General features: G+C 35.6%; 1 protein-coding gene across 1 annotated transcript; it reads right to left on the minus strand.

Annotated features, from left to right (window-relative positions):
- Window positions 1-1,895: 1,895 nt before the first annotated feature.
- On the minus strand, window positions 1,896-27,577 carry LOC100377654 (uncharacterized). Its single transcript, XM_085497016.1, has 19 exons — window positions 27,455-27,577; window positions 26,393-26,502; window positions 24,330-24,412; window positions 23,546-23,613; window positions 20,672-20,941; window positions 20,273-20,394; window positions 19,475-19,598; window positions 19,033-19,150; window positions 18,557-18,662; window positions 17,740-17,962; window positions 12,324-16,891; window positions 11,359-11,484; window positions 10,992-11,265; window positions 10,398-10,571; window positions 9,248-9,489; window positions 6,818-6,907; window positions 5,750-5,857; window positions 3,494-3,604; window positions 1,896-2,422 (listed from the first exon to the last, which is right to left on the minus strand). Exons 2-19 carry the CDS (start codon window positions 26,450-26,452, stop codon window positions 2,390-2,392), a joined length of 6,900 nt encoding a protein of 2,299 aa, XP_085353142.1. The 5' UTR covers window positions 26,453-26,502; window positions 27,455-27,577; the 3' UTR covers window positions 1,896-2,389.
- Window positions 27,578-27,930: the final 353 nt, after the last annotated feature.

Here is a 27,930-nt window from a genome sequence, read left to right on the forward strand (position 1 = left end):
AAAATGTCTAAATATTTCCATTATATGGGCAATATCAATACCTGAAAAAATTAACTTTCCCTTTGTCCGATTTTGGTAGACTTTTGATATGTTGTTTATGTCTATTGTTGCTAAATCTGCAAAGAAACATTCTGTTGCAATTTTGTATGGGTTGACCTAAAAATCAAATTAGATTGACTGGACTACTAGCTTTTAAAAGACATCGGCTTCACAAGGTTGACGGACTTCTGACGTCAGCAATGACGTCATCATGTATATGACGTCTTCATGCATGTTGAAGTGATCTGTTACAGATGCAGATTTATATATTACATTCATTGTTTTTAAAATATTGTTGCTATACAGTAATACATTTCAATGGTAATTAGAGGTTATTAGAGATTATTGCATCTGCGGTAGGTAAAATCAGTGCTAAAAACTGAATTCTTCAACATGCTCTAAAAAAAATTGCCCAACGATTTAGGTCTTGCGGGTTTTTTTTGGTCATTCTCAATGACCTTAGCTAACGTTTGAAACAAAATCTGCTAATGTACTATTTTATTCCGGGTCAAACCCTAAATCCACTGGACTATTATTCAGTGGAAAAAAATCCAGCCCATATACCTTTTTCCTATATTTTACATTAAACTCGTCCAAAATCAGTAAAAAATAAAATCCAGCGAATACACCCAAAAAGTCGTGTCAGCGAAAATAAATTCCAGTTAAAATGAAGTTATTTACAGTACAAATCTGTGCATATTAATCACCTAATTTGCATAAATGTTTTGTTTCCAATGATATCTCAAGTGCTTATGACATTAGAATGAAACTTGGTACATAGATACTTAGTTTGTGGTTGAAATTCATGCATAATAATAATTAACGGTACCCATTTTGCATTTCAATAAGTTTGGTTCATACAATGTAGATGCTCTGGGGGCATTCCACAGATGTGATTAGTATAATGAAAAACATGCATATATATTGATTAGCCAATTTCTGGTATCTCAAAAAAATCAGATTTAAATTGAAGTAGAAGGTACTGAGCTTTCTTCTCCAATCAATTACCTATTCCTTTGTCACCAATCCAGCTATATCTGCTTATACTATTGTTTCAGTCATTCTTTGAATAATGTTTAATATGTAAATGTTACATTACTGTAAGTTATCAAGTTGTTTTGCTACATTTGCATCGCACACAGACATGTTGCCAACATTGGACCAGCACTGGACATTTTATATATTTGGACATAAATATATATATTTTGACCATGCAAGATATATTTTTTAATATGGATATTCTACAAGTATTTAAATATAAAATATATGTAGTAATACATTTGCAATGTTGTGATAATACAAGAGTATGAAAGTAATTTTGTTTGTGGTCTAAGCAAATGAGATGACTACTGCGGAATACTTTATTTTCGCTGGAATTAATTTTCGCTGAAAAGGCTTTTCGGGTGTTTTGTATGGAATTTATTTTCACTGGTTTTTGATGAGTTTAATGTGAAATATAAGGAAAAAAAGTATATTCGCTGGATTTTATTTTCACAGAATCTTCCCTTCAGCGAAAATAAAAACCAAGCGAAAATAAAGTATTCTCAGTATGTAATTGTTTTTATGTAAATATGCAAACTACCGGTGGTTGATGTTTTCACATCTTGTTTCCATTGAAAAATGTAATGTAATCTTACGTAGATACATGTCAGAATGTTAGCCATTTTTATTATTAAAGACACCCAAGTCATTGTTTTGCATAAATAAACAAATTAGTCGTGGGCCAACCAAGCCTTTTCAATGATAACAGCATTTTTTTTTCATGAGAGGACATCATAGGGGACCCTATATACTAATAATTCTGGAATGTAGGGGTATATAGTACTAGACATGGCACACAGGTAATACACATACACTTTTGAGACTGTTTTATGCAACATTTAATTTGCATTAATAGGCATATTTAAAAAAAATAATCCACTTTAAAATCTATTTCAGAATACAGTTCTACATAAAAATGTAAATCGAAATAAATGGCATAGTTTCTTACGAGTAATTTAAAAAAAAAATATTGTATCAAAAATACCAATCTACAATATTGTTTTCCACCACACGCTTATAATACAACATTTTCATAACAACAAATCACTTAAAAATTTAAATAAAATATAGTAAATATTATTCAAAATTTGTGTAAAAAAGCTTCAACATTCAACACAGCATTACTGTATGGCGATGTGGAATAAACTTAACCACCTTTCAAGATGTATATGAAAATGTTAAGAAATGTTAAATTTAAGAGATAGAATACGTAAAGTAATTTGCACACCATGATTCATCCAACTTAACAAGCCTATCTGGTACAAAATATACAACTTGCATTCCGCAGGTTTCAAAGATTTAGAGGTTATCAAATATTGGTTTCTTGTTTATTCAAAGCCTTCTGAAATACAAAGAAGTGATATATGTAAACAGAAGTACATTTAGTAGTGCATAGTTAGTCTCCTATTTTCTTCTTGGGATGTGTGGAATGATTTTGTTTTATAGAGACGTGCTTAGGTCAATGAAATGTCGATCAGTTTGAAAGTTGCTGGCATTTGTGATGTAATTTGATTTTGACAATGATAGTACTTTCTTGCAAACAGTGTGCAAAAGATCTCTGCTATTAACCACGAGTGATTGGATTTATGGATTGTTGGTGACTAACTAGGCTAACAGGTACAGCTGTAACTGACCACCATTTTGGATTAGTGATATTCCACCAAACTTTACCATTGTCAGCTATGGGTTGTGTGACAGACTTAGAATGCACATTCAGATAAATCAGACTGCAGAGAATCTAGACGAGAGTGACAAAGTGCTTTTCACAACAAAACACAACTGCTTCTCATGTAAAAAATTAAGCGTCAGTTGTTCACACTGTAGTGTTTTTGATAAAGAGTCCCAGAGTAATGTATACAGCATACATGTATGTAAAATACAACACAAGCTGCAAGATAACTGTGATGCTTTACTGCATTGCCAACTGAAACACTCCACAGACATACCAAATCAATGAGGGAAAAAAATCAACATGTGTTAAGGTAGAAGCCTACTCATAAATTAAAAAACCCAGAATTTATTCATTTTTATTCAAACTGTACTTCAAGGCAATATAGGGATAATCTAGCCTGGTGACATAGGCTGAAAAAATCATATATTGTTAATGAAGGAGTACTTTTTGTTGTTCTGAATTATTTTAAAAATCTGGGTTTTAAAAAGTGTCAAAAAATGTAATTTTTCTTTAACACTGTTCTATGGAATTGTTCTAAAAATAGTGATTTTCAAGAAATATTAGGACACGTTTCTAAAAAAGAACACACAAAATAATGCTATTTCATTGTACCACGAGACATTAGCTTCATGATTGTACATAATAAACTAATGAACATTGTCATGCGATTTATGACCAATTTTGTCAAAAATTTTGAGTTGGCTTCTACCTTTTGTTAATTTTTTTTTTACAATTTCACACCTTTTTCTCAGCCTTTGCCAACTTTGCTTTTTTCCATTTCTCTTTCCTTTCCTTGAGTGGAGTGAATCCAATACTAAATGCAGTCGACTCTCGACCAGCATTTTGTGTTTCCTATTTATAAAAAGACAAATTTGGTTACATATGTATCAATGAAATAAATGATTACTTATTTACAGCCAGTTACTAAGCACGCAGTTATGGCGATGTATGTTTTCTGAAAGCTGAGATATAGCAGAATACGATCATATATGTTTCGTTTTAATATTTGCTCAGGGGATTAAGTTACGATCGTTCACGTGAACATCCAAAACTAAACAGAGTTTTTTTGCAGGATTTGCTGTTTCTCGGTGTTCCTTTTTTCTATGTTTCTGATCTTTTCACTGTTGCTTTATAAAATAATTAACTTTGAAAATGCGTCTCGGAATTTTTTGTGTGCCCCATAGTTCTGGAGATATAGTCTGTTGAACTTTATGGACTAAATTTTATGAACGTCTCCATGTCCTCATGGCCGTAACCTAACGTCAATGGCTCGCATAAACGTCCATAAGACATCATATTTTAGTCCATTTTGTGGCGAATAGATTGTGTAATTTATACATCGTTAGCGTAATGAAAAGTGTTAAAGAAGACATCTTCAATAGTTATGATAGTCAAAAATTAGTTTCTGTAAAAACTCAATAAAACGTTTCTTCGAATTTTGGCCATTTATAAACAGCTAATTAATTATGCTTTATAAATATACAAGTATCTGATCTGCGAGGATTGTTATATCATGAACAAATGGTTGATTGTTTCTTAAAAAGTGACAAAACTTAACAGTTTCATCGAAAGTGGGTGCTAACTTGAACAAGATGGCGTACCGCGCAATTAATTTATTCAAGTCCCTTTGTTATGTTGAACAGTGTCAAACAATACAATCGGTTCTCTAAACACAGGGCGGACCATCATGACAGCATATATTTACTTACGGGATATACATGCCTTCAAGTACAGATATGTTTGCATTACTTTCTGCCTATGGAGAGTGTACCGTTATCGGATTCGTTATAATCAATTAGCTCCAAGTCAGCACTGTTTTTCTTTCCAATAAAAAACGAAATGTAGCGCTGGCCATGCTCACAGATTCCAGACAGAGGAGGCAGTAATTCCATGTAACTAACAAATTTACGCATTGCGCGACGACCCTTTCCAATGCCACCAGCTGCGATCACCAACTCACGGTTTACATCAAAAGAATTTCCACTCCGGAAAAAAGTCAGTCGCAGAGTTGCATTTTGGACTCATGCACTCATATACTAGTAGTAAAGATGACTCCCCCAGCCTTGGCGGATGTTTGTGTTTTCTGCCAAAACAAAATTCCCCTTTTTACAATAACGACACATCAATATATCACTGCCAATTTTATTTACAGACTGTATTTCTACCATGAAGCAGTGTCTGTATCAAGGATTTCCATCTGGTCGTTTTCGTCCTCGTCTGAACTGTCGGTGTCACCGTGACAATCACTCAGGAAAATTTTTTCCGCAGATAGGCTCGTCTTCAAATCACTCTGCGGGCTGACTATAATATGAGCCCAGGTCACTTTCTTTTAGATGTTTAACGGCGTCGGACATTTTTCGGCGGCCAGGTTTTTTCATTTTTAGAAATCCTTCCAATGATTATATTATATTATTAAAACACAGAGAAAAGCTTAAAATCCTATAGCGTAATGTTTGTTTATGCTTCGATCGCGTAAAGGACAGGATATAATAAAGCTGGATGTTCAACAAATCAGTATACAAATTAAATCCTTTGTCTTCAGTCTGGCACTCAACATGATATGTACGATAAATGTACGGAGGACATGTTCACCCACAACTAGATTTTAGGCAATAAACTGAAATTACGCACCAAATGCATCGCGCACAGTAAATTTGGACCAAAGATAAAGAAAGCACACAATATAATGTTTCATAATTCAAAATTTTTTGAAAAACGTTTTTTTTTATTTTCTAATTTTTCTCCTGTCGCTACCTTAAGCATATTCACTGTGTTTTAATGTCACAAGAAAACAATGAGTTTTATTGTTATTTTACATGTTCACATAGATTTAATTTAGCGGACTTTAATTATCAGCGAAAATAGCGAAATTAAAAGCCAGTGAATAATTAATAAGAAATGAACAAGCATGCCAAATTGTACGACTAGTTGCTATTTCTGCTGTTGACAATACAACCTTTATGGCGCAATCAATACGACTGCAGGGATATAGCTTACCTTCTTGTCTTTCTTGGCCAACCTTAAACTTTTGCGTTTTTGTTTATCTTTGAGTGGAGTGAAGCCAATGCTAAACATTGCAGACTCCTTACCAATTTGCACAGTTTCCTAAAATAAGATAATGTTAATATTTGGTATAATTTTAACAAATTGCAGGGATATTGAATAGGAAACCCATACATTTTATGATTATCCATGCATTAAATGAGGTTTAATTTTGATAGATTACAGCAGAAATTGATTCAACTCAAAAGTTGAACATAAGCAGTGTATAACATTTTGTTTTGTTTGGTGGTTTACTGAAACAATAATTAGAAGCTTATCAGTGGGCAAAAATCACTATCCAATTGTCAAACTGTACTGATTTTCGCTAAGCTGTATACAGTAAAATACAGACTGTTCAAGTACACATCTAAAGTTACTTTACAACAAATATCACCTTAAATACCTTACAGCAAAGAGAGTATAATAACCTAATTTGCAATACATGTGTATTTCAGTGACACATTAGAAGATTTGTTATTGGCGCGGGAAAGGGGTGTGTACAAGTCTAACCATAGGAACACAATATGTTCTGGGGAGGGGTAAGGTTATTGGTTCATATATTGCAATGGTTGGGGCACAGTTAGTCATTATTTACTGAGTGTCATATTTAAGGTAGAAATCTACCCATACATGTACATGCAAATACCTAAAATTTATTCATTTTACAATAAATTGCAGTTGTAAACTTGTCAGTATTATAGGTTCTTATACTGTAAAATGATTAATTTTCACTGGGTTTGAATTTCGCTGATTTTCAATTTCAGGCATATTCAGTGGGTTTTAAATTCACGGTCTTATCATTTAGATAACGTGTTCTATGCTAAATTTTACATATTCACTGGGTTTTAATTTAGCGCATTTTCCAGTCAGCGAAGCAAATTTAAAACCCAGTGAATAATTAACCCTTTTACAGTAGCAGAAATATTATACAAACACATGTAAGCTGAAAAAAAATTATATATTGAGATAGGATACTTTTTATTCTCCTGAATTATTTGGGTGGGTTTTGAAAAATGTTTTTACCTTGTGCTGCTGAATATTTTGAGCCGAAGTTGATTTTCTGGGAGTTAATCGACGAGTTTTACTTGGATTCAGTGACATTGAAGACCTCAGCTAGAAAAGATAAAAAATGTCTTTTTGTTCAGTAAACAATTTCAGGGACCAATTCAAGATAACAAGTAACCAACTTCAGCATGACAAGTAACCAACTTCAGCATAACAAGTAACCAACTTCAGCATGACAAGTAACCAACTTCAGCATGACAAGTAACTAATTTCAGCATGACAAGTAACTAATTTCAGCATGACAAGTAACCAACTTCAGCATGACAAGTAACCAACTTCAGCATGACAAGTAACCAACTTCAGCATGACAAGTAACCAACTTCAGCATAACAAGTAACCAACTTCAGCATAACAAGTAACCAACTTCAGCATAACAAGTAACCAACTTCAGCATGACAAGTAACCAACTTCAGCATGACAAGTAACCAACTTCAGCATGACAAGTAACCAACTTCAGGATAAAAAGTAACCAACTTCAGCATGACAAGTAACCAACTTCAGAATGACAAGTAACCAACTTCAGGATGACAAGTAACCAACTTCAGCATGACAAGTAACCAACTTCAGCATGACAAGTAACCAACTTCAGGATAACAAGTAACCAATTTCAGCATAAGTAACCAATTTCAGCATAAGTAACCAATTTCAGGATAACAAGTAACCAATTTCAGGATAACAAGTAACCAACTTCAGCATAACAAGTAACCAATTTCAGCGTAGCAAGTAACCAATTTCAGCATAACAAGTAACCAACTTCAGCATAACAAGTAACCAATTTCAGCATAACAAGTAACCAACTTCAGCATAACAAGTAACCAACTTCAGCATAACAAGTAACCAATTTCAGGATAACAAGTAACCGATTTCAGGATAACAAGTAACCAATTTCAGGATAACAAGTAACCAATTTCAGCATAAGTAACCAATTTCAGGATAACAAGTAACCCATTTCAGGATAACAAGTAACCCATTTCAGGATAACAAGTAACTAATTTCAGCATAACAAGTAACCAACTTCAGGATAACAAGTAACCAATTTCAGGATAACAAGTAACCAACTTCAGGATAACAAGTAACCAACTTCAGGATAACAAGTAACCAACTTCAGGATAACAAGTAACCAATTTCAGGATAACAAGTAACCAATTTCAGGATAACAGTAACCAATTCCAGGATACTAAGTAACTATTCTCAGAGTTCAGGGTGGAATTAATCATATTCAGGGTGACAGTAGTATGCATGTTCAAGAAGAAAGCAGCTAAGTTCGGAGTGGAATGTTTAAAACCTGTGAAGTATCAAAGTTTTGGGAAGAAGTAACAATGTTTTGGGAAGAAACAACAAAGTTTTGGGAAGAAGTAACAATGTTCTGGAAAGAAGCAACAATGTTCTTGGAAGGAAGTAACAATGTTCTGGGAGGAAGTAACAATGTTTTGGGAAGAAGTAACAATGTTCTGGAAAGAAGCAACAATGTTCTGGGAAGAAGCAACAATGTTCTGGGAAGAAGCAACAATATTTTGGAAAGAAGTAACAATGTTTTGGGAAGAAGTAACAATGTTCTGGAAAGAAGTAACAAAGTTTTGGGAAGAAGTAACAAAGTTTTGGGAAGAAGTAACAATGTTCTGGGAAGAAACAAAAAAGTTTTGGGAAGAAGTAACAATGTTCTGGGAAGAAACAAAAAAGTTTTGGGAAGAAGTAACAATGTTCTGGAAAGAAGCAACAATGCTCTGGAAAGAAGGAACAATGTTCTTGGAAGAAGCAACAATGTTCTGGAAAGAAGCAACAATGTTCTGGAAAGAAGCAACAATGTTCTGGAAAGAAGCAACAATGTTCTGGAAAGAAGCAACAAAGTTTTGGGAAGAAGTAACAATGTTCTGGAAAGAAGCAACAATGTTCTTGGAAGGAAGCAACAATGTTCTGGGAGGAAGTAACAATGTTCTGGGAGGAAGTAACAATGTTCTGGGGGGAAGTAACAAAGTTCTGGGAGGAAGTAACAATGTTCTTGGAAGGAAGCAACAATGTTCTGGGAGGAAGTAACAATGTTCTGGGAGGAAGTAACAATGTTCTTGGAAGGAAGTAACAATGTTCTGGGAGGAAGTAACAATGTTCTTGGAAGGAAGTAACAATGTTCTGGGAGAAAGTAACAATGTTCTGGGAGGAAGTAACAATGTTCTGGGAGGAAGTAACAATGTTCTGGGAGGAAGTAACAATGTTCTGGGAGGAAGTAACAATGTTCTGGGAGGAAGTAACAATGTTCTGGGAGGAAGTAACAATGTTTTGGGAGAAAGTAACAATGTTCTTGGAAGGAAGCAACAATATTTTGGGAGGGGGATAACTGTTTTGTGTGGAAGTAACTACAGTTACGGTTGAATTACAGGTACCCCATCTCACCTTCCTTCTTGCTCCTTGGTTTTCTTCCTCTTCAAACATAAAAGCCTTCCTTTTTCGGATTTTATTCCTCAAAGAATTCTCTTCTACCTTAGATGGTGTAGCATTCTGGGTCTCGATGGGATAAGCAGTTCTTAAATGAGGTGGACACAATGTGTTCCTGCGCTGCATTTCTGACACTCTATCCCAATCAAAATGTTCAGGTTCGTCCTCGCAGCCTCCCATGTACACAAAACCAGCTCTCCCTGTAAGATACAAACATCTTAAGGTGAATGGTGGTAGTAGTATACCAAATTAATTTCAACTTAAAAATGCATCTCCTGGTACTGACAGATACATTGTCAAATTTAGTTTAATTTTATGAAAAATAAAGCCATTGAAAACATCATAGTTTCCTTTTTTCTTGTACTTTTATGACAAATAAAAAAATCACAGTTTATACAACAAACTGTATTCTCCTATTTGTACAAGCACATGTTCAAACTGAAAGATAATTAACTTAATTTGTGTAAGTCTATTAAAAAAATGCTGCAGTTGACGATCTTGGATTGGATCGCAACAGAAATGTATTGTTTATTGATAGAACACAATAGTCAGTGTATTAAGTTTGAACCTATTTGGACAGAGATATAAACACAATTGTGCAAATTGATTTTTATGCTATATTGGAGTCAAATTGAGAAATAGAAATCAAAAGCATACTTTTTGTATACCACAATTTATATACAATGTATAAAGTTTACAAAGAAAAAATGTGTCAATGAGCCCAAGAGATAATGTGTCAATGAGCCATAGAGAAAATGTGTCAATGAGCCCGAGAAAATGTGACAATGAGCCCACGAGAAACTGTGTCAATAAGCCCCAGAGAAAATGTGATAAAACACAATTTAAGCGAGTAAGCAAAACTGTTCTGATCAACCATTCTGACAATTGCTGACTTGAAATTCAAGTTGCAGACTAAACTATCTTGCATCAGAATTTCTATACCCATCCCAACATTACATGAAATTAAAATTGTTTTGAACTCCACAACCGCGCAGAAAAGAGAAACAATTTTATATACTTTTGTACATGCTAATTTAAATACCTCTTCAGCAAGAAAAAGGGGTTTAACGTCACCCATCACCCCCACCCCTTAGATACATGGTCTTACCTGTAGTTTGTTTATCAGTGGTATCCAATGTACAATTCAGACTGGCAAGACTGGAATCCAACTTGGGAATAACGTGATTTCCAAATTCAAAACTTGCATCCTTGTCTGACATAATACTTGCGTCATGTTTCAAAGATGTCTTGCTCATCATGGTTATATCAAACATTGTAGAGTCTGATTGAAAAACACATCAATACAAGTTGATTAAGTTAGAACACTTAATAGTTTTGTTAGCATACACATAACAAATATTGCATTACAAGATGACAGGAGACGGGCCATAAATGCAATTTGCAAGAGTGTACATGATTTTTTTTTTTCTTTCAATAAGTTACTTTCTTTATGATAACTATAAATTAAGAAAACATGACAATGCATTTGCATGGAGTTTATGAAATACTGATATATCTAAACAGTGAAAGATGGCAAATTCCAATTCTGATGAAAAATAGTATGCTAATTAGTATGCAAAAGTTATGCACATTAGCCATAACACTCCTATTTTTTTTTCCTGGGAAGAACACTGCAATATACTCAATTTCACTCAATGCCACACCTAAAACCTCAGCATCAGAAAACTGAACACATTCTCACCTCTTCTTGAATCAATGCTCGTCAGTGATTCCCGACTATTGAACTTGCTGGTTTCTAAGTTTGAAAGTTTCGATTTTCTGGACATCTGTGATATTTCTAAATCTGACAAACGGAATGTCTGATCTTGCCAATCTATGCTGTCATGTTGAATATCGTCTGACATCGCACCATCAGAGCTCTCCGTTTCAGTTTTGGTGCGAGGCACTGCAAACTTATGCGAGGTTGGTGCGCCATTTGCTTTTCTTGACTGGATTTCCCTCTCAGCGTGACTCAACTGACAAAAAAAAAATATTAATTTAGTTCAAAATATTACTTCTGACAAATTGAATACAAATAAACATTTCACCAAGATAAATTTAAATTGTACCTGGACTTCTGAGGAACGCAGACGTTGCTGTAATGTAATATTCTTTCTCTGCTCTTCCAAAAACTTCTGTGTTAAAGTCTTTATTTCTAGGTTGGTAGTTTTCTGAGTTTCTCGAAAGATTTCACACTGTGCAGGAAAGACAGAGGTACTATGAAAATGATTGTTTTTTCAAGGGCACAAATTAAAAGGATAGAAATGAAAATTATTTTTTCAATTTGTCCACGATTAATATACAATTAATATTTTGGGTTGATTCAATAAATATTGATTTTTTTTTGTCCGAAGAAAATAATTTAATATCTGTAGGTTTAGCAAGAATTACACTCAAAAACCAGAGTGTCGTCCCGCTCGAGTTTTGTAGAAAGCTTTATACACAATGATTCAGCTAAATATAGTACAATTAATTTACCTGCAATGCATGATAGATGATGAATAAATGAACATTTTCGTAAAATGTACAAAAATAACCAACATAATGAACACTGTTTTACTGTTTTGGAGGAAGAATGTATAAAATAGGATGAAACGGTCAAAATATTATAATTTTCAGCCAGTTCAGCTTTTACGTTCTCATCAAGATCTGATGCTATAGATTTATTAGAGTCTGTAATTTAATGGTGATAGTAGACCTGAATTTGTGGATTCTTCCATTGGATTCACTTGACGTGTTTTGCATTACTATGAAATACATGCCAATCTTTGTGAATCCATGAGTATTGGAACACTATTCAAACACATTAGCAAATAAAACAATAAAATAGAAAGCTGAGCAATTTCCAACATTCATTAGAAAATGAACACTTTATACTTATTTTCCCTGCAAATGCCATGAATTTTGAAGATGAAATATTTCATATAATAATAATAGTCACTCAAATAAAACTTTAGCAACGATTATTAGTTATTCCATTGTTCAAATATAACATTTCAATCTCGGATGAAATAACTTTCTGCGCATTTCTTACCTCATTCTGTAAGCTTTGAAGCCGAGTTGACAGATTAAGTCTCTCGCATTCATACCGTTTCAATCTACCATCAGTCTCCGCACAGTGACTTTCATGGCTTGTCCGTAGAGTGGTGTACTGATTCACCATTTTCTGTAGCTTGGCTTTATAGAGATCACCACGACTTTCGCTCTCACGCAACTTTTTTTCAGATTCAGTTTTAAAGCTATTAAAGCGTTCCATCTCTGAATTTGCCCGATGGATTTTGTGTTTCAAGTCTTCATTTTCTTTTTCAGTAGAAGAGACTCTTTCATTGTACTTCATTTTCAGATTTTCAATCTGAGAATCTTTTTGGGCAATCACCTTGGCACATTTCAGATCAAATTCAGTTTGCAAATTAATGATTTCATCCTCTTTCTGCTTAAAAAAATCATCCATTTTACAACGAAGATCCATATCCTGTTTTTGTCTCATATCATCCAGACTACTTTGAAGTTTATCAATTTTCCCTCTGAGACCAGACTTCTCTAAAATATATCCTTCCCTTGACTTTTCCATTTCTACAATTTGCTTGTTCTTTTCAAGAAGATCTTTTTCATACTTCTCTTTTTCCTGCTGAGCCGTTTCCATTATCTCTTGTTGCTGTTGTGATATGTCGCGTAGTCTGCTATGGAATTCCTTCGTCAAACTGCGTTTATTTTGAGTCTCTATATCATAATCTTTCTGTAAGCCAGTCATTTGTGTTCTTAAATCAGTAAGTTGTTTCTCATATCCCACATTCATGGCAGACATCTCATTCAGCTTTTGCTCTTTCTCAGTAGCAGACTGCTTTTCCAGCTCCACAATCTTGGAATTGAACATTTCTTCCTTCTCACGTAGCTGATTCTCAATACATTGTTTTTCTGATGTCAGCTGAGCTAATCTGGTACTAAATTCATTTATTCTTTCTTCGTATCCTACTTTCATGGCTGACATCTCATTTAGTTTTTGTTCCCTCTCAGCGGTTGATTGGTTTTCCAGCTCTGCAATCTTGGAATTGAACAATTCTTCCTTCTCATGTAGCTGATTCTCAATACATTGTTTTTCTGACATCAGCTGAGCTAATCTGGTACTAAATTCATTGATTCTTTCTTCATATCCCACTTTCATGGCTGACATCTCATTTAGTTTTTGTTCCCTCTCAGCGGTTGATTGGTTTTCCAGCTCTGCAGTCTTGGAATTGAACAATTCTTCCTTCTCATGTAGCTGATTCTCAATACATTGTTTTTCTGATGTCAGCTGAGCCAATCTGGTAGTAAATTCATTGATTCTTTCTTCATATCCCACTTTCATGGCTGACATCTCATTTAGTTTTTGTTCCCTCTCAGCGGTTGATTGGTTTTCCAGCTCTGCAATCTTGGAATTGAACAATTCTTCCTTCTCATGAAGCTGATTCTCAATACATTGTTTTTCTGATGTCAGCTGAGCTAATCTGGTACTAAATTCATTGATTCTTTCTTCATATCCCACTTTCATGGCTGACATCTCATTTAGTTTTTGTTCCCTCTCAGCGGTTGATTTGTTTTCCAGCTCTGCAGTCTTGGAATTGAGCACTTCTTCCTTCTCATGTAGCTGATTCTCAATACATTGTTTTTCTGACATCAGCTGAGCTAATCTGGTACTAAATTCATTGATTCTTTCTTCGTATCCTACTTTCATGGCTGACATCTCATTTAGTTTTTGTTCCCTCTCAGCGGTTGATTTGTTTTCCAGCTCTGCAATCTTGGAATTGAACAATTCTTCCTTCTCATGTAGCTGATTCTCAATACATTGTTTTTCTGATGTCAGCTGAGCTAATCTGGTACTAAATTCATTGATTCTTTCTTCATATCCCACTTTCATGGCTGACATCTCATTTAGTTTTTGTTCCCTCTCAGCGGTTGATTTGTTTTCCAGCTCTGCAGTCTTGGAATTGAGCACTTCTTCCTTCTCATGTAGCTGATTCTCAATACATTGTTTTTCTGATGTCAGCTGAGCTAATCTGGTACTAAATTCATTGATTCTTTCTTCATATCCCACTTTCATGGCTGACATCTCATTTAGTTTTTGTTCCCTCTCAGCCGTTGATATGTTTTCCAGCTCTGCAATCTTGGAATTGAACAATTCTTCCTTCTCATGTAGCTGATTCTCAATACATTGTTTTTCTGATGTCAGCTGAGCTAATCTGGTACTAAATTCATTGATTCTTTCTTCATATCCTACTTTCATGGCTGACATCTCATTTAGTTTTTGATCCCTCTCAGCGGTTGATTTGTTTTCCAGCTCTGCAGTCTTGGAATTGAACAATTCTTCCTTCTCATGTAGCTGATTTTCAATGCATTGTTTTTCTGACGTCAGCTGAGCCAATCTGGTACTAAATTCATTGATTCTTTCTTCGTATCCTACTTTCATGGCTGACATCTCATTTAGTTTTTGATCCCTCTCAGCGGTTGATTTGTTTTCCAGCTCTGCAGTCTTGGAATTGAACAATTCTTCCTTCTCATGTAGCTGATTTTCAATGCATTGTTTTTCTGACGTCAGCTGAGCCAATCTGGTACTAAATTCATTGATTCTTTCTTCATATCCCACTTTCATGGCTGACATCTCATTTAGTTTTTGTTCCCTCTCAGCCGTTGATATGTTTTCCAGCTCTGCAATTTTGGAATTGAACAATTCTTCCTTCTCATGTAGCTGATTCTCAATACATTGTTTTTCTGATGTCAGCTGAGCTAATCTGGTACTAAATTCATTGATTCTTTCTTCATATCCCACTTTCATGGCTGACATCTCATTTAGTTTTTGTTCCCTCTCAGCGGTTGATTTGTTTTCCAGCTCTGCAGTCTTGGAATTGAACAATTCTTTCTTCTCATGTAGCTGATTTTCAATGCATTGTTTTTCTGACGTCAGCTGAGCCAATCTGGTACTAAATTCATTGATTCTTTCTTCATATCCCACTTTCATGGCTGACATCTCATTTAGTTTTTGTTCCCTCTCAGCCGTTGATATGTTTTCCAGCTCTGCAATTTTGGAATTGAACAATTCTTCCTTCTCATGTAGCTGATTTTCAATGCATTGTTTTTCTGACGTCAGCTGAGCCAATCTGGTACTAAATTCATTGATTCTTTCTTCGTATCCTACTTTCATGGCTGACATCTCATTTAGTTTTTGTTCCCTCTCAGCGGTTGATTTGTTTTCCAGCTCTGCAGTCTTGGAATTGAACAATTCTTCCTTCTCATGTAGCTGATTTTCAATGCATTGTTTTTCTGACGTCAGCTGAGCCAATCTGGTACTAAATTCATTGATTCTTTCTTCATATCCCACTTTCATGGCTGACATCTCATTTAGTTTTTGTTCCCTCTCAGCCGTTGATATGTTTTCCAGCTCTGCAATCTTGGAATTGAACAATTCTTCCTTCTCATGTAGCTGATTCTCAATACATTGTTTTTCTGATGTCAGCTGAGCTAATCTGGTACTAAATTCATTGATTCTTTCTTCATATCCCACTTTCATGGCTGACATCTCATTTAGTTTTTGTTCCCTCTCAGCGGTTGATTTGTTTTCCAGCTCTGCAGTCTTGGAATTGAACAATTCTTCCTTCTCATGTAGCTGATTTTCAATGCATTGTTTTTCTGACGTCAGCTGAGCCAATCTGGTACTAAATTCATTGATTCTTTCTTCGTATCCTACTTTCATGGCTGACATCTCATTTAGTTTTTGATCCCTCTCAGCAGTTGATTGGTTTTCCAGCTCTGCAATCTTGGAATTGAACAATTCTTCCTTCTCATGTAGCTGATTCTCAATACATTGTTTTTCTGATGTCAGCTGAGCTAATCTGGTACTAAATTCATTGATTCTTTCTTCATATCCCACTTTCATGGCTGACATCTCATTTAGTTTTTGTTCCCTCTCAGCGGTTGATTTGTTTTCCAGCTCTGCAGTCTTGGAATTGAACAATTCTTCCTTCTCATGTAGCTGATTTTCAATGCATTGTTTTTCTGACGTCAGCTGAGCCAATCTGGTACTAAATTCATTGATTCTTTCTTCGTATCCTACTTTCATGGCTGACATCTCATTTAGTTTTTGATCCCTCTCAGCAGTTGATTGGTTTTCCAGCTCTGCAATCTTGGAATTGAACAATTCTTCCTTCTCATGTAGCTGATTCTCAATACATTGTTTTTCTGACGTCAGCTGAGCTAATCTGGTACTAAATTCATTGATTCTTTCTTCGTATCCTACTTTCATGGCTGACATCTCATTTAGTTTTTGTTCCCTCTCAGCGATTGATTTGTTTTCCAGCTCTGCAATCTTGGAATTGAGCACTTCTTCCTTCTCATGTAGCCGATTCTCAATACATTGTTTTTCTGATGTCAGCTGAGCTAATCTGGTACTAAATTCATTGATTCTTTCTTCGTATCCTACTTTCATTTCAGACAACTGATTCTGCTTCTGTTCACATACAACATACTGCTGTTCCAGCTTCATTGCTAAATTCCCCTTTTCTAACTCCAAATCACCAACTCTTTTCTCCAAGATGAAGCCTAAGGATTCTCCCTGATGAAACTCTTCGTTAACTGAAAAAATAAACATTTTGCTAATTACTGCTTATGCTATTCATTAAACGTAGTACAGGACAGATTAAAAATGCATATTACATAGCATGAAAACACATGCTATAAACTTTTTTCATTCTACATGCCACCAGAACTACGTTTGTCTAGGTAGTTTAGGAATTGGGCCTGCGGTGACCACACCAAGCCCACCTCCGTGTTGAACTTTTGTGTTGGCTGAGGGTGAGACTTGCTCAATTTACTGAGAAGCACAAATGGTCTAGAAAATCTGGTGTTAGCATTACTGCTTGACCGACACCTTGTTGGGTTGTGTAGCAACCAGCCATCTAGGTACGCGTTGATGTGTACCGATGTGATGTGTACCGCACAGCAGTAACACCACCTGTTTTCACACTCTGGTGAATAGATATGGAGCCATGCAAAACCCAAAGGGGAGACCCTGCACTCGACTATTTGGCCCAGCTGGGCAAATCGAGGGAGTCACTGACTCACTGGGTATATCGGGTAAGTATCTAGCGAGGCTAACCAGTAGAAACAGAACACTGAGAATAATACGGTGTTGGGGTGGGCGGTTGAACATCGGGTCACTAGGCTCGATGATTCCTCCTCACCCCACGGCGTGGCTCACGGAATCATTACGAAGAACAGATTCCGAGGGGCCGCCCGAGGTTGCACCTGCCATGATGGTCGGGCAGGTCCCCTCCGGGAGTGTCTGCGGGTCCTCGAATGAGGAGTGACCCGTAGCGGGGGCAGGACTCAGGAAAAAAAAATTAATCCCTTGTCGCTGGGTCCAACAGACCCCTGGCTGGCAGAATGTGGGAGGTAAAATGTCAATGTATGAAGGCACTCACCCTGTTGGCAAATTCTATCCTCAAGTTGCTGAATCTCCTCTTTTAATAGGTTTTCCCTCTCGTCCTTGATGGTTTTTAAATCCTCTTTTTCTTGGATAACTTCAAGGATGTTCTGTTTGTAAGTTTCACATTGCATCATAAGTTGCTGATGTTTGTACCCAGCCTCGTTTATACTCTTCTTAAGTTCTGCAATCTCTCTCTGCAAAGTCTCATAATTTTTAGCCTGAAATAACATTCAAAATGATTACGAAAAAAAGCTATTATAGGGGCGGAGCTACATCATTGAACTTTCTATGTTGCATAGACGTGCACCACTGTAGCATGTAATTGTATGTGCGTGATCTGCTGTAGAACGCCAGTCGAATAGCCAGTGAAAACAGCTAAAGTCAAGGAAACTACGAGACAATCCTGGAGAATTTCAACAACTATCCCAAAGTTCAGCTTTTTAAAGAATCTTCAACCGCTGTTTTCAGCGCTGTGGTTGAAGGTGGTGAAAGCTCCTTAATGTTCGCTCCCGAGAACAGTTGTAACATTGAGTTGTTTACCAAATAATCATATACGTAACACATCCTGCTACTTCTGGGGGTACAATTTATAATCAATAGCAATTACAGTTGAAAAATATGCAGTTGTCATTGAAGTTCAGAAACAGTTGAGCATGAAAACAAAGGGATATAATATTGGAAATACTTCTTCTAAAATACCCCAGAAACTGCCAGGATGTGTGACCTTTAGGGGTCATGGGGTCATGCATAAGAGTTATTGAAATTCAGGCAATCATCAGGAACAAATTCAAGATAGATTCAAAATTATTTACCAATTGTTGATGGTGACATCTTTCATCAAGAAGACTAGCATTTTCTTTTCTGAGTGAAGAAATGTCCATTTTAAGTTCTCCAATAATAGAGAGTCTATCTTTCAGTCTGCAATAATGATGAGTATGCAACAGTCAATCTTATTGGTTGATGAGGAACAGTAAAATTAATAATTCCTGGACCTACCACAAAGCTAGATAATTGACGCACCATATAGCATTGCATAACATATGTGTAAAATGCATTGATTAAACAAAATGTTTATGCGTACTGTACAACGAGTGAAAATTAAACCAAAGTACCAGTATACATGTAATAGAAACAAATGTAAACCAAAAATTGCATTTCATTTTTTTAGCTCATTAAAATGACTTATTTTGACCATTTAGACACAACTGTCATTTACATATATAGCTATGGTGAAGTCAGTGAGGTATATGGCAATTGTACCGTAAGTAAATATAATTAAGGTTCTTACTTTACAATCTCTTCCTGTGCTGCTCTTTCAGCCAGTTTACTGATATTCAGATCGTCTTCTATATATCGTAAATGCTGCAGGTGTTTTATTTCACCTTTAAGTTGCTCGATTCTGCCATCTGTTTAGAAACAAAAACATTTTGAAAATAGATTCCAGCAAACAGGAAAACATAAGTTCTCCAACTAATGCACCAATCAAACACTAAAATATGTGAAATTACACGCAATGACTAGGTTCTACAAAAGGGCACAAACGGTCCCTCAAATTATGAAAATGTGTTGAAGTGGACATGGTCCAAAAACATAAAGTAATTCACTTTATAGTAGTTTCAACAGAGCAGTATTCAAATCTTCATAAACTTGACATTCAAGTTAACACTCCATTTTGCCACCATGGATGGAATTACGAAACAAATTACAGAAATACAACAAATATATTTCACCTTTTTCAATCAGGTATGTTCTATTCTCTTCCAACTCTTGTTCTTTCTCCTGACGCAAGTACGCCTCATTCCGAAGTTCACGCTCCAAAATTTGTATACGCTTTTTATACTCGCGAAGGGCAATCTGTGGAGGATACAGCATTGAAAAAGCAAGTATTGTTAATATAATGTGATAGCTGGCATTCACATTCAACGATACAATGTTGTGTACTGATGCGTGCAAGCGATACCCCAGAATTATGATAAGAGGGAACCAAGATGTATAAGTCATGCTATCACTAAATCAGCCCTACAACATGGCATATGTGTCCTTCAAACGTGCAATCAGTTATTATGAGCACAAATTTCCATTTGTGAAAACAACTTGTATATAGAAATGTAAATATTTATTTGTTCCCAAGTAGGTGGCTGATCTCTTTCTATAGTTCCTATAAAATGTACCATGCAAATCCATAGCTTTTACTTTACAATTATATTCATGATACAATCGTATACACACACAAGTCATTGTTGTCGTATTGACAATAAATACCACAGTCACATTGTGCAATGTATTCTCTGTTTGTAGATTTCTCATGATTTCAATCCCTATGACTTGACATGTACATGACAACCCTCAGTTGTCAGTTTTTCACTGACTTAGCTGAGCCAACATGCACTGGCCACATTGTCACAGTGCAACAAATGATGATGTATTGTCAAAACCAGTACTAATAAGCAACCATGAACAAAGCAAAATTTCAACACAAAATAATGCAGATATTTTGGCAATAAAACTGTAAAACCAAATTAGCTTACCTTAGCACCAATTTGCGGAGAGTTGAGGAACTCTCTAGTTGGTGAATTACTATAATATTGCTGGGACGTAGTAGAGCGGGTAATCGGCGAGAATGGTAGCTGCGGACTTGCAGCAACAGTATCTGTAATAGTACAATCAAATTTACATAACATGATTACATTTATACCATAAAATCATGGCAACAGAACAAGATCAAACTATTGGTTTGAAAACAGACAAAACACATTTCTGGCCAAGTCAACAATGCGAAAGAACATAGGCTAGAAGGATAAATGCCAGTTGGCAGGATAACTTTTGCACAATGCTACAGTTAAACATCTTTAGGGATGAACGTGGAAGGGACAAATTAGCCATCTAACCCCTTGCAGGGAAGAACAACAAACTGCACATGCACATACCTTTGGCATAACATGGTTGATCCAAAATGTCAGCGAAGTCTGGTCTCAAACTGGTGGCAGGAGATCCCACTAGAACAAATTCGATGATCTGTTTTATATTCAACTGTGACTCTTCATCAAGACCTAGAATAACTTGAATGAACCCGTCTTTCTTCACGCATTCTACTGATTGGCAAAGCAATAAAGCACATGCTTTACCTATCTCCCTCTCTGCTTGCTCAAAAAAGATACGAGACCAGCTGATCTGCGGCTTCTGGTCACCATAGCAACCTAGAAAACAAACACATTTAGATGAAGGTGAATATTTCAAGTCACTGTAGCAAAAAATACACTACTAAAGACAAAAAAGGGGAATATTTGTCCCCACAATTATTCACCAAGGTGCAGAAGAAGATTGTGGCTAAATATTTCCCACCTTGAGTGTGTTCCTGTGTATTAGGTCAAACGCGACTAAACTTCCACAGTGCAGCACTATTATGGTAATTAATTTACAAAACTTGTATGTGTTCTCTACCAGTTGCTATTAAATACGCTCACTGCCATTGGTGTTCTTGATCGTTGTCAACATTAGCATTAGCATTATAAAACGTGCCAAATCAGAGGTGAATTTGGGCCAGGAATGCATGTATGTAAATGTGTCGAAATGGGCGTAGTGCGAGTGGTTAGTGCTAGTAGCACTAATCCGAAAAAGTACTAGATCTAGTGCTAAAATGGCACTAGATCTAGCGCTAAAATGGCACTAGATCTAGTGCTAAAATGGCACTAGATCTAGTGCTAAAATGTGCACAGTGCGAGTGGCATTGTTATCGCATTGTCAACAACGTCGAATAATAGGAGGGGCATCAACAACCACTTTCATATGCAAACTGCAAACAGTATAAAACATTGGCAATATGCGTGAGATGTCCATAATAATACTTTCTTTATATAATACCGGATTCTGCCGTAAATTCGCCCATCCGAAAAATCGCCCTGGGGAGTTCACGGCTGATGTGCGCTTATTTGGGGTTCAAAATTTAAAAAAATAATTATCAAATATTTTGGGGGGACATTTTCATTGTATCCAACTACACAGACTTTCTACGCCGTGAGTTGGGCCACCCAAGACGAAAGAAACTATTGCAGAATTAACAATAATTAATAATTATTGCTGAATTAAAAAGTAGACCACCTGAAATGTCATTAAAGTGTCGCCCAGTGTAATTTTTCAAATACATTTGTTTTTATTTTATTGGTAACAAAAGTATATTTTAAACGACGTTTCTAATAAAAACGAACACAACTGCATTAACAATCCCGGCAAGCGATCACAGATGCTCAATCCGGACATGCTACGTTTCACAAACGTTGATTATTAGTCAGTAGTGATTATAATAACGCAAAAAAAAAAAAAAATTCGATAATTTTTATGAAATTCAAATAAAATTCAACTTAGTTTCATCGTAAGCAAATGATATAAACGCTCGATGCGGTAGGGTATCCGCCATGCGCTTCTCTTGCATGAGTTGAGCTAATAGGTCAAATCGCAAATTAACCAATCAATATGCTGGACGATGCCAACGCGTTCAAATCACCATAGCTCATTTAAATATGTTAATGTTATTGAACGCAACGCGGAAGAGATTTGACGATGTTGTAGTACGCTCTTTTGGCTTGGATTTTGATGGGAAAATGGCATGATTTTTTTTTAAATAAAAAAATAGTTGTTTTCAAAGATGAACTTAGCATAAGAAGAATAATTTCACATTGTTTACAGTGATAACAGCTCTTTGTCCAAACGGAGCTTACGCTAGTCAAAATAAACATGCTCTTGAATAAAAACTTAAATAGACTGATTTAGGCGTCAGGAACGATTGAAATGTCCGATAAATTACGACAAAATATTTTAAAAAATAAATTTAAAAACTGCCGAAAAATCGCCCTGGACGATTTCTTGGTCCCATTTTTTTAACGCGACCATACACTGGGTTTGTTTAGCTGTGAGAGTTAAAATACGTATTTCACAACCGGAAATTCAACAGATGAACTTGTTACTTCACATGTTTTAATTATTAGCAACTGTAACAAGAACAAGATTTCGAGAGTCTACAACAAAAAATCTTAAGGGCTTCTAAAAAATATTATTGCAGAGAAAGTGTCTAGACATACATAATATGATCACGTTAAAAAATTAAAAAATCGGCGAGGTTACATCATATTTTGTTAGTTCCTCCATGATACAATGTAACAACAGGATTGCGTGAAAATCGCAGTACACGCACAACCCACCGAGCTTTACTGGGACCCGGGACTTCCCCCACAATACCATTTCATACAGTATATCTATTCACAATTTGTAAAAATTGCGCAGTTAGACCTGCAGTTTCACTGTTTCAGCTAGTTTCCCGGCCGATCGCGTTGTTCCAAAGGTCTATTAGTATTACGACAAACGTGGACAATGACATTCTCAATTTTCCCACTGTAGCACATTTCCAATGAATAAAAGATAGTTTTACGTAAATATTAATTTATTTTCAGAGAATCACGGGATGTCTTGACGTCGTTAACAACGCAACATCAATGCCACTCGCACTATGTACATTTTTGCACTAGATCTAGTGCCGTTTTTGCACTAGATCTAGTGCCATTTTAGCACTAGATCTAGTAGTTTTTCGGATTAGTGCTACTAGCACTAACCACTCGCACTATGTCCATTTCGACACATTTACATACCTCAGGAATGGCATGTTCGTTTACATATTCAAATTTGAGCATACAAACATGTGATACCAAAGCGAGAGACAACACTTTTTGTTTTGGAAGGAGACAGAGAATTGTCTATACCAGATACAATAACACCCGATTAGACAGTACAATAACATTTCATTTTCTTACCTTGCAGATAATTTACCAAAGACTTTAGTCTTTCTTTTGGGTCTTCATGGTCTTCAATGTCACCATCACTAAAAAGATGACAAATTATATACATGCGGGTGTTATTTGGGAGAAAAATGAAAACAAATCAACACGCATATTTATATCAATATGACTTGTATTTGAACTCATTTTACAATGCGTGCAAACAAGATTCATTCGGGTAACTTGCAACTTCCCTGGGAAAGTCCTTATCAATGTTCCAATAACTCCACCCACTTCTCCCAGATGGTTGAACCACCACCAGATATAAGAATCGTACGGATAATTTACAACTTTTTTTGTATAGTCACAACAATGTTGCAATATAAACACAGACAACAACTTGGCCACAGAATGTACCTAGACAAAAATTGATTTGTCCAAAACCAAGTAGTGCCAAACGTAGCAAATCATTTTCATAATATTTAATCATTTGATAGCACCATTTAGAAAGTCCCAACCTATATTACAATGGTCACACATGTAGAGACTTTCCTAGGGAGATTGCTAACTCACCGTATGAATCTTGCTCGAGTCCACTGTAAAAAAAAACTTTTCATACATGTATATATTCAAACCAAAAATTGGATGGAACAAAAAACATCGTCATTGATGGTCTTGACCTTTGATGCACTTGATTATAGTTTTCACTACAAAGTGGTGTTCAAAAACTGCATGGGAGAAATGAAACCTGGTTTTGATAGAACACTGTAATTGGGTTGTAAGATGCTATTATAGTTATTGGTTGAAATATTGTACTTACATAGATAAGGCCAATTTGAGTAGAATACTGCCATCCCAGAGTTGCTGTAACCTGTCAATAGCATTATTGCTAAGGGCATTAACCTGAAAATGTGTGAAAGATTTGAATCAAAGACAAGTACTGTAGTCAAATACTGTGATAGCAAGGGAAGTTGTACATTTCCTCTTTCGACTGATATAGCTATTGTATAATTGAAAATAGCATTTTTTTTTCCCAAAAATGACAAAAATATTCACTAAAATTAGAACATTGAATATTGATTGATTTATTTCACCAGAAAATATACAACAACAGAAAACAATGTGAGAAAGAAAAAGAAAGGATGTTTGAAATTTTCTGGTTTGGTCCAGGGAAAATAGTTCGTCTGAACTAATCTAGTCCAAGAACCAACTTATTGTATGATATTCTGATAATAAAACTAGTTAAATGATTAAATAATGATTAGAATAATTAAATTAAAATGGAGTTAGGTAGGTAGGACTTCCAAGATAGTAATATACAACTTATAGAAGGAGGAAATAATAAAGAAATTAACAAATCTGATGTGTAAAAAACATTGATAAGCTAAAGGGTTTTAATTCTGTAGTAGGTAATGCCTTAATGTGTTTTTGAAGTGTGTTCTATTATGGGATATTTTAAAGGAGGCTGCAAATTTTAGATTATGCTGAGAAATGGTCAGGTTAACTTTTGGAATTGCAAGATTGCTTTGCAATATTAACTTCCCCGGATAGCTATGAGACAGATCATCAAAGTAGTGACTCAGATTATTGGCAAAGCGATTATGTTTAAGGTCAAATATAAATAGACAAGTGTGAAGTTTGCAAAGTTTATAAATATCTAGTATGCCAAGTTGATGAAAGATATGTGCAGAAGGTGCACAAAAGTGTGAAAATGTGATTAGTCTAGCTACTTTTTTTTGTAAGCGAAGTATTGGTTCCAACAATGTAGGATATGCATTCCCCCAAATTTCAATGCATTACGCGAAGAACCTAGAACACTAAGCCGGGGTATTTAAAACCGAAATTGTCATCTAAGCGTTAGGCCGTCGCTGATTGGCTGCTGAGCTGGAATGCCAATTTTTAGTTTTAAATACCCCAGGAAAGTGTTCTAGGTTCTTTGTGTAATTAGGTGTTCGTATGCAAGGGATTTAACCACACAAAAACAACGAATTTGGCCGAATTTTGTTATCGGTTGGCTTAATATAACCCCAACGGACCGTATTTTTGTGAAAGATTGGTATTTTTGTCCTGATTTGTAGGAATCTGAAAAACGCGTTTCACAACTTGTCTCTTATTTAGTTTTATGCGTCATTCAAGATGGCGGCCCCGATATAGTAAATAACGTAGTTATTTTATTATCACGTGTGCGCCAGCTGACTGTGATAGTGCCTAGCTAGGACAATACATTACTGTAAAACAAGTCTTTCTACCTAGCCATACTACTTTTTAATGGCATACAGTCGTTATTATAAAGTGGTAAATTTGTTTTGACCATAGTTGTGAAAAGACACTAAAAAACTATTGACATTTAAATAAAGTCTTATTTTTTTTATTTCTGATAATATAGGGTAAAGCAAATGAGTTGTTCCATGACAATTAAACAGCAAATAATAACACTCTACTTTTGACTCTACTACAAAAACTTGAAAATTGAACAGCAAACTGAGTATGAGAATTGACAGTCGAATAGGCCATCACACTGTAATGTCATTTTGGACACCCAGCATGCAACGTCATACACTGATTAGCACTAGCTCACGATCTGCTATGACAATGTTGTCATAAGTTATTATAATAACAACACATACACACATATATATATTTAATAACAGCAGCAAATAACAGAATTATTTTAATGTTTCGGTGCAAATAACCGGCATTTGCCAACAAGTCACTGCTCACACATAAAGCACGGTGGTCGTCGTGCCATGTCCTGTTCGATATGGGACGTTGTCTGAAATTCGAACCCGCTACGCGACGACCACTGCGATTTAAATACACAAAATGTAAATAAGTGCAATGGCTTATAGTAATTAAATAATTAAAGTTTGAATGCAATCTTACCCAATTAATAAGCGTTTTCTTCTTATTTTCATCCATTACCCTGAATTTATATGTATACATACACAGTACATACAAAAGTCACTGGTATGCATACATCACCATCTAAGAATCTAGATTAAAAAAAAAGATTGTTAATAGTTTGCCTAATTTTACTTGAAACTTATATACATTTTATTAATTAAAGTACTTTGAGCATAACAAAGCTGTTTTTTTTTTCACTTTTATAAATATTTATAAATGTTAATGACAGTTAAATCTAACCACTCATTCAACAAGTGCATTGACGTTATTTGAAAACGTTCTAATTATATTCCATTAACCAGAATAAACCTCTAGTTTCAGTTTGAAGAAATTTATAAATATAAAGAGAACAGCTTTGTTGTGCCGAGAGTGCATGGTCACCATAAAAAGTTGTACATACTTTTACCGGGCCAGCAGCGTGAGCAGGCCTTCAGGATAAATAAAATCCGGTGAAAATATATTTTACACATAACTCTTCACAAAATGATTGAAAATTACTAAACCGAGATCAGGGATTGCGTTAACCCCATATTTTGCTTCTCGGACTCCAATTATTGAAGAGGGGTCCAGTTTTTCAGGCAAGCTGGGGTCCAATCTTTAAAAAAGTTATCCAGGGTCAAATTTCAATTTCTTAAAATTTTGTAAGTGGGACTCATCTTGCCGAGACACTAGTGCAAACCCTGATCTAGTGCTTTACAGCCGTCACTGTTACTGTTGTCAGTCAATGCATATTCGGCCCTGGCAAGTATGTATGTCTATCACCGGCCAAATGTACGTTTACTCTACGTACGTTTACTATAGCTCCTTGGCCATCAATAACATAATGTAACATAGGCCAATCAGAGTTGCTAAAACTTCAGTACGTCATATCATAGCCACTTTAACAGAGAATGTTCAAGCATGCTCAATCCATTCACCGAAAATGGCAGTGAGTATTGTCTGAGCGATGTACATAAACTTACCTGAGTCATGCTAATAACATTTAAACTATAAAAATGCACTAAACGTTTTACCATGAACGACCGACGATAACATTCTTACCGATAACAACGCTGATGAGAAGAAACCTGTTTGAGACCAAAAGATGCAGCATGTATACAACGATTGTTTTCAGCTTTCAAATAAAGTACTTCGCCAATCACGTGGTCTTGGCAGCCAATCAAAACAGAATAAAATACCCGATCCTCCGACTCGGTCCAGTTTACTCCCTAAGTTAGTGGTCATTTGTCATTGCAGGTGGACTTGTCTTTGTCTGAACTGCAAAGTAGCTGACAGGGCGGGCTATCCTCGACGAAGCGCAATTGTCTAAACAATGGTTATGTTGAATCACAGTCCCACAGTTTTGAGGGACTGTGGTTGAATATTACGAAGGACAGGACATCGATTACAACTACATTGTTTATAAATTTGCCGCTGGCGGCGCCATGCACTTCATCCTCACTAAATTTCTTATGCTAAAGTAGACAATTTGACCACTAATGTTATAGTTTTTCTCACTAGAATTTATTTATTTATTT

Source organism: Saccoglossus kowalevskii, chromosome 3 (assembly GCF_978046115.1).
Source record: "Saccoglossus kowalevskii chromosome 3, keSacKowa6.1, whole genome shotgun sequence".
Taxonomy (NCBI): Eukaryota; Metazoa; Hemichordata; class Enteropneusta; family Harrimaniidae; genus Saccoglossus; species Saccoglossus kowalevskii.

Excerpts from the sequence above, each read along its gene's own strand:
- LOC100377654 (XM_085497016.1), bottom strand. The coding sequence starts at position 26,452 with ATGTATACATATAAATTCAGGGTAATGGATGAAAATAAGAAGAAAACG. Across the intron at positions 19,599-20,272 it reads CTCCGCAAATTGGTGCTAAG|ATTGCCCTTCGCGAGTATAA; the intron begins GTAAGCTAATTT and ends TATCCTCCACAG. Across the intron at positions 11,485-12,323 it reads TTCAAAGCTTACAGAATGAG|TGTGAAATCTTTCGAGAAAC; the intron begins GTAAGAAATGCG and ends TTTCCTGCACAG.